Below are 15,334 nucleotides of genomic sequence, written 5' to 3' on the forward strand. Positions count from 1 at the left end.
AGCCAAGTGACGACACGTGGCCGCCCTTTCAGACACCCACAAAATCCTGAAACAGAAATCTTGAAACCCAAATTGAATTCGAACTCCCCAATAAAATTCTAAATGGTTGGGAGACTTTTTACACATTTAAAACAAATACATTAATGACATTTATAATGTGTTTAGAAAAAAATGGCAGGATTACCATTACGCATCTTTCCCTATACTTGTTTGCATTGTAAGAGCTAAGAGGCTGCATAGGTAAAAGACATTTATCAAGTTTACTGACTACAAGTTTTAAGACTGGCGCGAACTTGGCTTCCGGGTCTGAAGCCCCGGATGTTTTCTGAATAGCCCCGGATCTCTTAAAAGATTAAATTTAGAAGTATTAAAAAGATGCACTAAGCCACAAAATGGCATTGGATTTCACATTTTTATCTAAAAAAAACCAGATTTGTTTTTATTGTGCTCCATATAATCACTGGCTGCTTGGCCAAAGCTGGCAATGAGTTAAAAGAAAAAAACAAAAACTTTTTATTTGCGCACACAGGTGACACCGCGACTGCGCAAATACGCGCACAGACACCGGCAGACTGTCCATCCTGGAGAAGTTCAGGACGGCTGTTCAGTTCAGAGCCCTCGGCCTTGATCAACCGAAAAGTTACCTCAAACAGTGCTTAATTCATAACAACCGCAGAGCCAACCGGAAAGCTGAGTCTGGTGCATGTTTGGGCACAGGAACAGGTAGAAGCAGAGCAGCATAACTCAAGCTTAAGTTAGCGATAAAATCTGAATGCTGACTCAGAATGGCCTAATCGTCATGTTATAGCTAATCACTTGTTCACCCAGCAAGACATGATGCGAGAATGACACCCTTTTCTCTCAGAAAGTGTTTAATAGTTAGAACTTAACTCATAGCTCACATGCTCAGTGGAGAACAACAGACTGTGCTGTAAATGTTTCATTTATTATTTTTGGCAGGCCAAATTCCTTCATAAGTGGAATGAATGGCTGAAAAGATGGCAGTAAAACAGAAGAGGTTCATGAAAGAAGGAACAATTTCAATTAAATGTTTGGAAAGCACTCAGCATAATTAAATAAATGTGTTTTTAGGATCTTACCATTTGACAAAGTTTTAAATAAATCAACTTTATACCAGTTTCCTTTTTTGAAATGTAAGAAACTAAGACCACTAGCACACTAGCCTATCTGTTTATTGACATATATTTTCATTTCATAAATGTGTATAATTTATACATTTCAAAAATTCGATTGATAGATCCATTTCATGTAAAGCAATTCGGTGACAGAGATATTTTTACAAACCATACTAAAAGTAAGACTAGACTGACTTAGTCTATATTTCTGTTACATTTATAGAATCAGAATCAGCTTTATTGCCAAGTTCGTACTTACAAACAAGGAATTTGACTCCGGTACACTTTGCTCTTTGGTTTGTTTTTTTATTACAGAATATACATATTTACAATGTACAATATACACATATCTAATAAAAAAGGTGCATTTGCAACATCTGTATACTGTTGTTTTGTACTCTATTGAATGTTCAACAGAGAAAGCCTGGGGGAAGAAACTTTCTCTATGGCGGCTGGTTTTAGCGAACAGTGCTCTGTAGCGGCGGCCTGGAGGTAAAGCTCTGAACAGTTTATGTGCAGGGTGTGTGGGGTCTGCAGAGATTTTAGCAGCTCTTTTCCTGACCCTAGACCTGTATAAGTCCTGGATGGAGGGAAGGTCAGCTCTGATTATTCTCTCTGCTGTCCTGATTATTCATTGCAGTCTAGACCTGTCCTGTTTTGTGGATGAGCCAAACCACATTGAGATGGATGAAGACAGGACAGACTGAATGATGGCAGTGTAGAAGATGACCAGCAGCTCCTGTGGAAGGTTGAACTTCTTGAGTTGCCTCAGGAAGTACAGTCTCTGCTGGGCCTTCTTCCGAACAGTGTCTATGTGTGAAGACCATCTCAGGTCCTCAGACATGGTGGTTGCTAAGAACCTGAAGTGGTCCACGGCCGATACAGTGTTGTTGAGGATGGTGAGGGGGGTGTATGGGGGTGGTGTTCTCCAAAAGTCCACCACCATTTCCACAGTCTTGAGTGGGTTGAGTTCAAGGTAGTTCTGACTGCACCAGTGTACCAGCCGATCCACCTGCTGTCTGTATGCCGACTCATCACCGTCCTGGATCAGTCCAATGACAGTGGTGTCATCTGCAAACTTAAGGAGTTTCACGGACGAGTCCGATGAGGTGCAGTCATTTGTGTACAGAGAGAAGAGGACTGGGGATAAAACACATCCCTGGGGGGCACCAGTACTTATTGATCTGGATCGGGAGAAGATGCTCCCCAGTTTTACCTGCTGCTGTCGGTCCGTCAGGAAGCTGTTGATCCACTGACAGGTGGAGGCTGGGACGTTGAGCTGGGTGAGCTTCTGGTGGAGGATGTCTGGTATGATGGTGTTGAAGGCCGAGCTGAAGTCTACAAACAGGATCCTGGTGTACGTCCCTGGGTGGTAGAGGTGTTGCAGAATGAAGTATAGACCTAAGTTAACAGCATCATCTGCTGACCTGTTTACTCGGTAAGCAAATTGCAGGGGGTCCAGCAGGGAGCCTGTGATGTCTTTCAGGTGCTTCAACACCAGCCGCTCAAAGGATTTCATGACCACAGACGTCAGGGCTACAGGCCTGTAGTCATTTAATCCTAGGATGGTGGGTTTCTTGGGAACCGGGATGATGGTGGATCGTTTGAGGCAGAAGGGGACCTCACATTTCTCCAGTGATTTGTTGAAGATCCTTGTGAAGATCAGAGCGAGATGATTTGCACAGGCTTTCAGGCATGATGGGGAGACGTTATCAGGTCTTCCAGCTTTCTTTGTTTTCATGCGCTGAAAGAGCCTATTTACATCTTCCTCTGAGATCTTTAGTGCAGGCAGAGGATCTGAAGGTAGGGGGTTGGTTACTTTATGGGAGGAATTTGTTCCTGAATGGGATGTGGAGGAGATGATTTGAGGTGTGAATGGCTTCTTGTCATGTCTGCAGTAGGAGCCATTCAGACAGTTGGCCAGGCGAGGACTCTGTTCAGGATGGGTAGGGGGGCTCCTATAGGCAGTCAGGTTTCTCAGACCAGTCCATACAGCTGAAGTGTCACCAGTAGAACGGCTGTTCTTAAGCTTCTCACTGTAGCTTCTCTTGGCTGCTTTGATCTCCTTTTTTAGTTTGTTCCTGGCTTGCCTGTACCGCACCCAATCTCCACTGCTGTGAGCTTCTTCCTTTTCCCTGCGCAGATTCCTGAGGTGTGGAGTAAACCATGGCTTGTTATTCCCAAAGGTGCAGAAGGTCTTGGTTTGCACACATGTCCTCACAGAAACTGATGTATGATGTCACCACATCAGTTAGTTGGTTTAAGTCAGTGGCTGAGGTTTCAAAAACAGTCCAGTCTGCATTCAAAGCAGGCCTGTAGCATCTGCTTTGATTCCTCAGTCCACTTCTGAACAGTGTGAACCTTGGGTTTGGAAGCACTTAGTTTCTGTCTGTAGGTTGGGATGAGGTGGATTAGATAATGATCCGAAAAACCCAGAGCAGCCCTGGTAACAGCATGATATGAGTCCTTTAAAGCTATGTAACAATGGTCCAGTGTGTTTTTGTCTCTGGTGGGACACTTAATATGCTGTCTGTATTTGGGGAGTCCATTGGAGAGGTTTGCTCTGTTAAAATCTCCCTGTATTATGATGAAAGAGTCAGTGTATTTTTTCTCCACGTCTGTAATCAGCTCAGCAAGATGTTTTTCCGTGGCAGAAGTGCAGCCATGCGGTGGAAAATATAGCCGATTATTATAAACGAGGAAAACTCTCTCAGTGAATAAAATGGTTTACAGATTATGGAAAATATCTCCAGATCTGGCTACATGTTTTCCCCACCACTTCCCCGATAGCTCCGCGCTGTGATCCGCTCTGAGCAGCTGGAAGTCCGGCAACAGCAGTGCGCGGTCCGGGATGTTTTCACTCAGCCATGTCTCGGTGAAGCAGAGAACCGCTGATCTGCGGAGGTCCGTGTTTTTACCGGTGAGAAGAAGCTCGTCCATCTTGTTGTTTCGAGAGCGGACATTTGCCAGGTGGATTGAAGGCAGTGGTGTGCGAAGTCCTCTTTTGCGGAGCTTTACCAGCGCGCCAGCACGGTTTCCTCTAAGACGCTTTCGGCGCAGTATCCCGTATAGTGCCGCAGCTCCACTTGCCAGGAGCTCAGTGAACCTCGGATTAATGAAAGATGGTGAAAAAATCCCAAGAGAGTACTCTCTGATGTTGAGACGTTCCTCTCTACTGAATGAGGCCACAGAATTGTGGCCCGAGACCACAGTACTGTGGCTCGAAAAACATAAAAACACACAAAATACAAAAACAAAGAGATGTTGCAAATGTTGTTGTAGCTCATTATGTAGGTTTCTTCAAAGGGCTGTTGTAGATGGACAGCTTACAAGTGTTTACTGTGAGTACAGTGGGTAAACACAAAAAGCCTTTCACTGAGTGGGAATTTATCAAGGAGTTCATAGAAGCTGTGGCAGAAACACTTTAAGATGGAAAAGAAGGACAACAACTTAAGGAAAAGGTTAAGCAAATTGCCATGCCTGTCACAATCACAACAAGGAAAGCTGAAACATGCCAATTTGCACAGACCCAGCTCGACTGCTGATTTCATAGGCATATGAACAATTGATAAGTAGTTAAAGAAACTCTAGTGTTAATGAAAGGTTGAGATGAAAGAAAAATTGTCAGTCAGTCAGTCATTTTCTACCGCTTATTCCATAGTGGGTTGCGGGGGAGCTGGTGCCTATCTCCAGCAGTCTATGGGCGAGAGGCAGGGTACACCCTGGACAGGTCGCCAGTCCATCACAGGGAAACACACAAACAACCAAGCACACACTCATTCATACACCTAAGGGCAATTTAGATTGACCAATTAACCTAACAGGCATGTCTTTGGACTGTGGGAGGAAGCCGGAGTACCTGGTGAGAACCCACGCATGCAAGGTGAGAACATGCTAACTCCATGCAGAAAGACCCCAGGCTGGGAATTGAACCCAGGACCTTCTTGCTGCAAGGCAACAGTGCTACCAACTGCGCCACCGTGTTTATTTGTTTATTTTTTCTCTTGATTTAAAATGTGCGGACCCCAAAGTGTTTGGATGAGAGAGGTAGTGGACCTCCTGCTATTTTAATTAGGGACTCCTGGTCTAATGTGTCTGGAAAAACGTCTGAAAAGAGACGAGAAATACTGCAAGGATTATGTGGCTTTCATGAAGGACATAATGGCAAGAGGGGATGCTAAAAAGGTCCCAGAGACAGAAATTGACAGTTAAACGGCATGGTATATTCTCCACCATGGTGTTTACCACCCCGAAAAGCCTGGAAAGATTAGAGCCGTATTTGACTGTTCAGCCAAGTTTTGCAACACATCGCTCAACGAACATCTGCCCTTTAAAATCTTGTGTTGTTTCAGAAAAGGGAAGGTGGCCATCATGTATGATGTGAAACGCATTCACCAGTTTCATGTGGCACCACCAGACCAAGACTACCTCCGATTCCTGTGGTGGGACGAAAGCAAGATGGAAGATCAACCATCAGTGTACTGCATGAAGGTCCACTTGTTTGGTGCTGCATCTTCACCAAGATGCGCCAACTTCAGGCTCAAGCAACTGGCAGCAGAAAGAGAAAAACAGTTTAGTGAGCCAACAGTGAGGTTCATTCGATGCAACTTTTACATCGATGGTGGATTGAAAAATGTAGACGGTGAATGAAGCTATCCAGCTTGTCCAAGAAGCAAGAGAGCTCTGTAGAACTGGAAAACTCCACTTACACAAGTTCATCAGTAATAACACAAAGGTGATAGACACAGTTCCAAAGAAAGAATGTGCTTAAGGAGCAACAGACTTGGACATGGCCCTTGGAGAACACAAAATGGAACGAGCTCTCAGGGTCCAATGGTGTTTCAGTTCTGACAAGTTCCGAGTTGCAGTTAAGGAGAATCTCTTCACCAGCAGAGGACTGTAGCTGTCGACTGTAGCCTCAGTCTTTGTTCCTCTTGGATTTCTCGCACCTTTCGTCTTGACGGGAAAGATGATCCTACAAAAAATGTGCCAGGACACGACAGCTGGGAATGAGCCAACTCCTATTGACCTGGTCACATTGGGAAGCTTGGCCGCAGGATGTGCACAATCTGTCTTCGGTAGAAATACCAAGGTGCTACACACCAACAACACCCAAGGGAGTTCAGCAGTATGAACCACACCCCTTTTCTGATGCTACTTCAACTGGCTATGGAGAATGATCTTACCTCATTACTCTTTCCAAGTCTGGAGAAGTCCATTGCACTCTGGTTATGGGACAGGCGAGAGTTGCACCAACAAAAGTAATGACAATGCCAAGATTGGAACTCTCTGAAGTGGCCAGAAGGACAAGTGACCTGCTCAGATGAGAGATGGAACTGGAGGGGCCTACAGGAATACTTTTGGACCGACTCGAGAGTCGTCCTTGGGTATCTCAATATTGATGCAAGGAGGTTCTATGTATTGATAGCCAATCATATTCGGCAAAATAAATCTAGCACAGAACCAAGGGAGTGGCGATATGTTGCCCCTGAAGATAACCCAGCAGACCACATGTTTTACGAGCTCACCGCCAAGGAACTCGTGAAGTCAAACTGGTTTACTGGGCCTAACTTACTAAGGCAAAATAAAGTCCTTAAAGAGGGAGAGACTCAGGTCGATGAGATTGACAGTGAAGATCCAGATCTCAAAAGAGCACGGGTTCTTATAACCAAAGCAAAGGAGGAGGGATTGCTGTCAAATCGCCTTGAGAAGTTCTCAGACAGGAGAAGAGTAGTAAAGGCCATAGCGAGACTTAAGCGTCGTGCAAAGGAAGCGAAGGGTCCGAAGACGAGATCAAATAAGCCCACCAAACTTGAAGAAAGACAACAGGCTGAAAAATTCATGATCCAAATAGTTCAAACAGAAGTGTCTAGTACAGAGATTGAAACTCTTAAGCCCAGAGAAAGAGGTCCATCAAGACAAGTCAACCTACCTGCATAAATTAAGCCGCTTCGTTGACAACGTTGGTATTCTGAGGGTGGGAGGAAGATTGACCTGGGCCGCACTCCATTCACATGTCAGACACCCAACCATTCTCCCAAAGGGACATCATGTCTCTTGTCTCCTAGTCAAGCACTACCATGAGAAGGTGTGTCATCAGGGTCGTGGAATGACAGTCAATGAAATACGTGCCAATGGATTCTGAATTCTCGGATGTAATAGCCAAGTGTCTCATCTTCAAGTGTGTCAAGTACAGGATGTTAAGAAAGCCAAATGTAGAACAAAAAATGGTTGATCTTCCACCAGAGAGAACCTTCCACCAGAGATGGAGGGTACATTCACGTACAGTGGCAAGGACTGTTTAGGACCATTCTATGTGAGCAAGTGAAGGAAGGAGCTAAGGAAATGTTCATATTTACCTGCATGTGCTCAGGAGCCATTCACATAGGGGTAATGGATGATCTCACTACTGATGCCTTCCTGAATGCGCTGCGTTGCTTTATCGCAATAAGGGGCAACTTAAAACAACTCCAAAGCGACCAAGGTTCGTAGGTGCGCGGAATGAGTTCCAAAATATGATGAGAGGACTACCAGAATAACTTGTGAAAGAAATGGGATGCAGATTCATTATGAATGCTCCTGCTTCTAGTCACTTGGGGAGAGACAGATCTGCACTGTAAGGAGTGTCCTCATGTCCATCCTCGACCAATCCACAAGCTGACCAAGACCAGGTGGAGAAAGTAGTATCTGCTCAATGTGGAGCAAAGAAGGAAATGGACTAAGGACAGGAGAAACACTAAAGTGCATCGTCCTGCTGCTAGATGAGAACTTGCCAAGGAAACAGTGGAAATTGGGAAATTGGCGAGGGTCGTAGAAGTCTTCCCCGCTGCTGACAACAGGGTCAGAAGAGTCAAGCTGTTAGTAACCGTAAATGCTGTGAATACAGTTTTTGTGTGGGTTGACCTTTGACATTTTTTTTTTTTACTGTCTTTTGTCACTTCCTGTCTTGTCATGATGAATAGCGGGCGTGTTAATGTTGTTGTTCGAAAAGCAAGATATTGTAAGACAAAGTAATCCCCATCTCATTTGGAGCTGCGATCGGGCAAAGTGGTAGGCAAAATATAATTCTATAACGGTATTTTAGTTGTTACCCACAGACTGTATGTACGTAAATTCATTATTTGTTCTGTATGTTGGTTTACAGTGGTCCATGATGTATTGTGCTGCTAGCTGTGCTAGCTATTTAAGTGCATTAATAAAGAAAACCATCTGTAGTTAAAGAACCGAGTCCTCGAATGCTTGAATGGGCGGCATAATCTTCCTCCACATGTTGTTTTCATCCAACAGTCCACCGTCAATGATTGGTTCCTTTTGGCTCTCTGGATCATTTGTTTTCTTCTGTTTGGGTGTAAGTCACAATTCTGGTTTGGCTTTTCTTTGTGTAAATTCTGTGTCCTCTAGCCGACTCCTTACAGCTTGCTCAGAAACACCGACTCCTGTTGCATTTCTTTTCTAAAATGTATTTATTTTTGTAGTTCCAAGAGATATACTCTTTAGTTTCTGCCTCAACACTTGGAAGTGGTGTGTCCCTGGGTCTACCTGTATTTTCCACTTGTTCAAACTTCCCATATTGCTTGGAGTGACTTTTAGACTTTCAGAAGATAAATGGGGGAAAGCAAAATATTTTGCCTCATTAGCTTTCTTAAAGGGAGTTTTGCTGTCCATTTACTGTTTAAGCTGAAAGGGCTGTATTGTAATGTTGGAGTCATCCATTTTGGTCGCGCATTGTGACATGGCAGCTCAACAGACGTCGCTGCTCTGACGTCGCCTGGGATGGTAAAACCCGCAGGAAATAAAGTTTCCTTGCCATTTCCTGCTTGTCTCACAGAACAACGCAACGGAGGTGCATGTCTGGAAAGATAAAAGCTCGCAGGCGAACTTTTGCTCCACAAGGCCATTCCCAGAAGAGCTTGAAAGCTGGAAATCTGTCTGATACAAGAAGGTCAGAAGATTCATACGCCGATCGAAGACCATGTCGATGCCCACGCAGGTGAAAACCCACAGAGGTTTTATTTCCAGGGAGAAGAGTTTCCTCCTTGTTGATTCAGTCGACTAACGGTTCTTCATATTTTCCCCTCCTGGACAAATGAGAAGTTTACTGTTTTTTCCTTGAGGTGATCACGGACGCGTGACCCTCCCCCCTCATTTTTCTTCAGACCTGACCAAATGTCAACCAGAGAAGAGAAGAAATCAACGTCAAAGTTAATTTTGTTCTTTTCATATTAAACCGGATATGTGCATTTAGAGGTCTGGGCAGGATGAGGCAGAGTTAAGTTGATTTAGATTCACCAGTAGTTAATCTAAGGTATCAACTTTTTGCATGCAATACTGATTGAAGTGTTTTATGCTGAGTGGTGTTTTGATTTGCTGCGCAAGCGCTGCTGAATTGTGTGTGTTCATGTTTTGTCCGGCTGATCCCAAATCAGCCAGGAGTTAGAAGTTGGACTTTTAAAAGTTTTTCATTCAAAGCAACTGCGGTCTGGGCCTCGCCTGACCACTCTTTGTTCTAGTTTTATTGCTGGAGATTTTCCACTGAGTTCCCGCCTCAGAGTTTTATGACCCTTTGTTCGAGATTTGGGGCAATCAGCTGCTAGAGGCTAAGGGGCGTGGTGCTACCGTTTTAACAGCTGATTGCTACAATTGAGACATCAGCACACCAGGAGGACTTCTCTTTCCATCTAACCCAAATTGCACATTTTGTCCATAAAACTGCTGGTTTGATCTTCATAGACACTCAATGCGCATATATTTCTCTTTTCTTATTATTGTTAGGTAGTCATTTTTATTCCCTTTGTGTAGAATAGTGCTTGTTAGTTAGGTGAAGATTTTTGGACCAGAATAATGATATATCAGTATTATTTGGCTTCAATAAATCTTCATATATATAATTGAGAGAAGCGTTTGTGTTTATTCCGTGCAAGAGTGATTTATCTGTCAAAACAAGGTCGAAGTTCCCCCACCTTCAATGAAGTTGTTGAATAAACGGTGACATTTTGTGGTTTTGGTTAATAATTTATCAATTATTAATGATAAATAACTAATTGTAATTATTAAAGAGCTTTGAGCCCATAATCACAACACCAGAGGGCATTTGATTTCTATTCGTAAGTGATGATTTTTGGTTAAGAAATTAATTTCTTTCAAATAATGATTTTAAATTATAATTCTTGATAAATATTAATTAATCAATAATCATAATTCTTACAGTAATGTGTTATATCACCTTGTACAAAGCGTTTGTAATTTATAACCATGGTGGTGACATTCCCCTAAGTTTAAACTCACTCTTCTTTAGCTAATCCCCCACCCCTCCTCTACCACCTGGCTTTATGGCTTCCTATTAAGGAGTATTAAACCCATAAAACCAAATGGTGGTTTGTTTCTCATATATATGTTAATTGTAACAATTACAGTTATCTGAATTATGCTGCTTGTAGCATCATCATCATTGTGTTATAGGACAAAATTTAAATAACTATGTTAGGACCCACAGCCATGGTTACAACGTGAAAGGCCAGTACAGACTTTCCTGGAACTTTCAAAATAAATTGCTTTAACCTATGTCCGACACAGCCAGGAAACGGGGTAACTCCGGACTTCCTGGGATGTCACTGTCCAAATAAAAGCACCACTCTTGCTACATCCTGCCTCTGCTACGCGGGTCACCTTGGGGTCTGGACAGAGAGGCACAGCGCGCTCTTTGCTGGCATACAGACTTAACTCTTGAACTGGATCCAAGGGTGTCATACGATCATCGATCATATGCATAAAGTTAAGTATGGATGAATTGCTGTATGTGTATCTGGTATTCATTCAAGAAGGGGAATAATTAAGGTACAAGCATTGCCTGATTGTCTCTCTGAGGCCTGCAGAAGCAAACTGTGTTCCAGAGAATCCTCTGCAGAGACGCTGTCTCTACGAAGCCTAGTGGAGCGGTTTTCCCAGACTGAAGGAAGGAAACCGGCACCGCATCACCGTGGTTACAGTAACTGTGCAGTTGGTTGGCGGACACAGCGAGCAGTCTTTCACCCACAGCTACGGAGGTTAGCTGGAGCTAACCCTTTGTTCACAGAGCTTTCTTCAAACGTCGTCGCCCGGACAACTCCTCCTCAACACAATTCAAACGAGGTTAGGGTTTGGGCAGAGAAATATTTAGGATGAAATGATCTGAACGTTTTTCATTTTATGAAGTTTGGTTTTGTTTGTGTTGAACTCTATGTTAGTGCTAGCAGGCTATCTGCAGCACACGTGCTCAGCTTTGTGGTCTGTGTTTGTGTGTTTTTGAAGTTAAGACAAACTTTATTTAAAGGGTGATTTTAAACACAGAAGATTGATCATAACGCGCCGTCCGCGCTTATGCATTTTAACCCTTTTATTAACGGTATTTTTAAAGGTGTGTGTTTGATTCTGGTGCTAAGCTATCAGCTTCTTTTGTTAGCTTCAACTGCTAAATATTTTACTATTTCCTTAATATTTCTTTAAATATTTAATAAATAAAGGCAGCTAATTAAACACTTGAGAATTAGTTCTTAAAATATAATTTTATTAAAATAATATTTTATCTGATCTTGCATTGTGAATGGTTGTCTAAAGGTATGCTGATTATTGCTTAAGTTGGTTCCAAGACTAACTTAACTTCATTTCCAGATTCTTCAAGATAATCCTTGGTTCTCAAACATAAACATTGCATGGTAATGTTACATCACTCTTTTTGTCATGGTTTTAACTATCATTAATCAACTTATATTGTACATAGCCCATTAGTCTTCGTTATTCTTTAATTCTGCTTGGTAGTTTAGTTGGATTGTTTTAGCATAGTAAAGAGTTTGTTGATTGAAATATGTTTGACTTTGAGTTGACTTATTTTTGTTAATAAATTCTTGTATTTTAAGAAATTGTGTGAATTCATTCCATATATGTGCAGTTTATGCTGTTCAATAATGTCAGAGCTCGTCTCACACCTTTCTATTTTGTCCTAATACCACCGCCTTACTGGGCTGGTATTCACAGGACAACCCTTAACAGACCGAAATAGTATTTGATAAAATATTAAGGTATTAATATTAAATAATATATCCAAATTCATAGTCACAACAACTATAAACTTAAAACTTTGATCAAGTATGTTTCGTTTAGTCTACCTCTAATAGTTATTTATTCACCTGGAAATCATGTTAAATGACCAGCAGACATTTAATGATTTGGTGTACTTTGGTGTAAACATGAGTAAAGGTATTTAAAAAAAATGCAGCTTGTACTTTAAAATGACCGTAAATATAATATAAATCTAAAAATCATAATCACATTTCACAGTTTTCCTAACATAGCCATGGCTTGATATTGAACATGAAATCCAAGCATGCAGCATTTTGCAGAGCATTGTTGCGAACCACCGCCTCACCTTCAAACCTGGGCCGATTCCACAAACATTCCACCATCAGGGGTTTCCAGAGGGGTGACATAGAAACTGATAGAACACTGATGCTAAAAGCTGCTTTGTCCCAACAAGGTTACAAAATAATATGCATTTATTACATTCAGGGCGAGTTTATATAGAAATGTGCCATATCAAAACATAAAGTGAATCCCTGTGAATTCCATCGTAGATGCCACACATTAACAGAGTTCAGTTTGTACTTTTTGTTAAGGCTCAGGTGCTGCAGTTTAGAAATGCAGGAGACCATGGAGACAGGACTTCTGTTTCTGTGGACAGCCAGCAGCCTTTTGTTGAAGACCATAAGGAAGGACTCCCTGGGCTTACTAACACTTGGCACTGTGCTGCACGTCAGACCTTTGGTGGAGGTACAGGTCTCAGAGCCTGTGATACAAAAACATGGAATAATTTACTGATTCTGGTAAATTGGTAACTTGTTTGGCTTTTATGGTTCAGAATTTCAAAATCTTTTAAAATGTGTTTCCCTTTCCACCGTAATAAGATGATTTTTCCATTAAAATAACTGCTGACAGGCATCGAAGTGGCAGATTTCTTCTAGGTTTTCGGCTGTAGACATTTTGGATTACAAAAATCCTGTGCTGATATAGATAAATACTGTGATAAAGTCTTAGCCACCTTACAGATTGCTTTTGCTTTTCTGTCACACTTAAATGTTTCAAATCTTCAAAAAAAAAAAAAGTATCAGACAAAGATAACCCGAGGAAATACAAAAAGTAGTTGGTAGCAACAATCAAGTGTTGGTGATAACGGGCAGGGAGTGTCTCACATCGCTGTGGAAGAATTTTGGTCCAATCTCTGCAGAATTTGTTACACTGGAGGATTTCTTGCATGCATGGGTTTGGGATGGATCATTTTGATATTTGTTGGAGAATGAGACAGGCTGTTATGTTTGTTTGTTTTTTTTGCTCAGCAGTGGTTTAGGGGTTTTGTGTTTTACCCAGTCTCTTTCTTATTGCTAAGGGCTAGCTAGAACTGCAGTGATTAAGCTGTTGTTTTGGGTTCATTTATGTTCTCTTGCATGAGCCATCAGTACAGTTTTCTAGTTATTTTGGTTACCCTGATACTTTGGGAAGATTCAGCACTTTTCTATCTTTTCTTTCTTCACATATAATGGCTCCAACTGCAGTTCACTGGATTCCCAAATACTTAGAACTGCCTTTGTTACCCTTTCCACACTGAAAGATTCCTTAGATTTTGTGTCTTATCTGTTCTTTATCTATTTCTTTATATCAGGGCATGATGTGTTGCATTTTGAGATCTTTTAACCTACTACATGTTGCCCAACAGGTACATTGTAAGTGATTTCGTGATACAGGTCTGGCAGGCAGGCTTGGGTGTGGCTGGTGACTGTCAACCAAAAAATGAGGTTAATCACAGTTAACTACCAATTTTAGAGGGCAATTCGTTTAGTCCAGGTTGATTTGGATAGCTTATTTCCCTTAATAAATTAAATTATTTTTTCAAAATTGCATTTTGGATTTAGTTTTTGTGTGATTATCTGGAACATTTAAGTGTGACATAAGAAATCTATAAGAGGGAAAATTCATTGGCAAATGGCACGAGAAGCTCAGTTGCGCCCAGTCACCCTCAGCAATTACCAGTTTTCTCAATTTACAATTTAGTTTTTTTTTTTCAGTGTTCCTCAACATTTCCTATTTTTGGCTTCAACTGATATTTATGTAATTGTAATGTGTCGCTGTTATCAAAATTATTGCAAGAACGGACATAAAAAAAAATTGCAGTAGAAGTGAGATTTACACCACTTGTCAACTATAAAATGAGCTGGGCTGGTTATTAAAATCAGTGTTGTATTTCCTGTTGTTTGTGCTGCCCTCAAGTGGTCAATTTTTATTTTTTACCAATTTCTCAGCTGTTCCAAAGCTGTGTTTGAAGACACATGTCAGTGTTACTGTGAGCTTTGTGCAAGAGAATGTGGTCACCTGGCGTGCAGCTATGTAGTTCTGGCTCGGTGGTTTGGGTCGGTTCCCTGCTGGAGGTGGTGGAGGTGGAGTCCCTTTGGGCTTCAGTTTTGGTGCCTAAGATTTTAGCCATAAATTAGGAGTTGTGTTGAGCAGCGTATTTACATTACGCTGTAATGACTCAAGCATTACCTGTCTTAGCGGCATGGGCTGACTGATGGTGTGGTTTTGGTTGATATGTGGAGCAGAGCTGCTGGCTGGTGGTGGCTTCCTGTACATCTGCGAACTGTCAGGAAAGGATTAAGTCATCATCATTGGGAACACAACACAGCAACAATAACCTCATCTATAAAGGTGAAAATTGCTTACACTGGCAGAGTGGGACTGTGTTTCTTCCTCCACATGAACCCCACAGCACCAAAAACAAGGCCGAGGACCACCAGAATAACAGCCATGGAGATTGCAATGGTTGCTCCTGCAGGAATGAATTTAAAATGAGTTTAGCTGGGATGCAGCAATACAAAGCAATGATCTACATCCAAATTTTGTCCTATTGAACATCTGGAGATGGTTCTTACCGGTTGAAAGACTACTGAAAGCGTCATCCTTTGCTTCGCAGTTAGGAGGCAACCAACCAGGAATGCACTGACACTCACTCCTGTGATTGCACACCTGAATAATCCACATTAGACCATGAAAACATACCAGACTGGACTTTGGACAGTTTCAGTACAAAGTTTATTATAATAGATTTCGTCCTGTTTTATCTAGTTATTTAGATAGAAAATAAATCAGATTGACTAGATGTACATTGGCGTACAAAA

The 15,334-nt window shown here is 41.9% G+C and overlaps 1 protein-coding gene across 1 annotated transcript in view; it reads right to left on the minus strand.

Moving 5' to 3' along the window:
• Nucleotides 1-12,262: 12,262 nt before the first annotated feature.
• adam28 (ADAM metallopeptidase domain 28) overlaps nt 12,263-15,334 on the minus strand; it is a 28,683-nt gene continuing 25,611 nt past the window's right edge. The window contains exons 18-22 of the mRNA XM_047380510.1: nt 15,089-15,182; nt 14,880-14,985; nt 14,703-14,796; nt 14,532-14,627; nt 12,263-12,954 (exon numbers count right to left, since the gene is read on the minus strand). Coding sequence (XP_047236466.1) covers nt 12,922-12,954; nt 14,532-14,627; nt 14,703-14,796; nt 14,880-14,985; nt 15,089-15,182 — 423 coding nt within the window. The 3' untranslated portion in view covers nt 12,263-12,921. The remainder of the gene's footprint in view (nt 12,955-14,531; nt 14,628-14,702; nt 14,797-14,879; nt 14,986-15,088; nt 15,183-15,334) is intronic.

Source organism: Girardinichthys multiradiatus, chromosome 12, assembly GCF_021462225.1.
Source record: "Girardinichthys multiradiatus isolate DD_20200921_A chromosome 12, DD_fGirMul_XY1, whole genome shotgun sequence".
NCBI lineage: Eukaryota > Metazoa > Chordata > Actinopteri > Cyprinodontiformes > Goodeidae > Girardinichthys > Girardinichthys multiradiatus.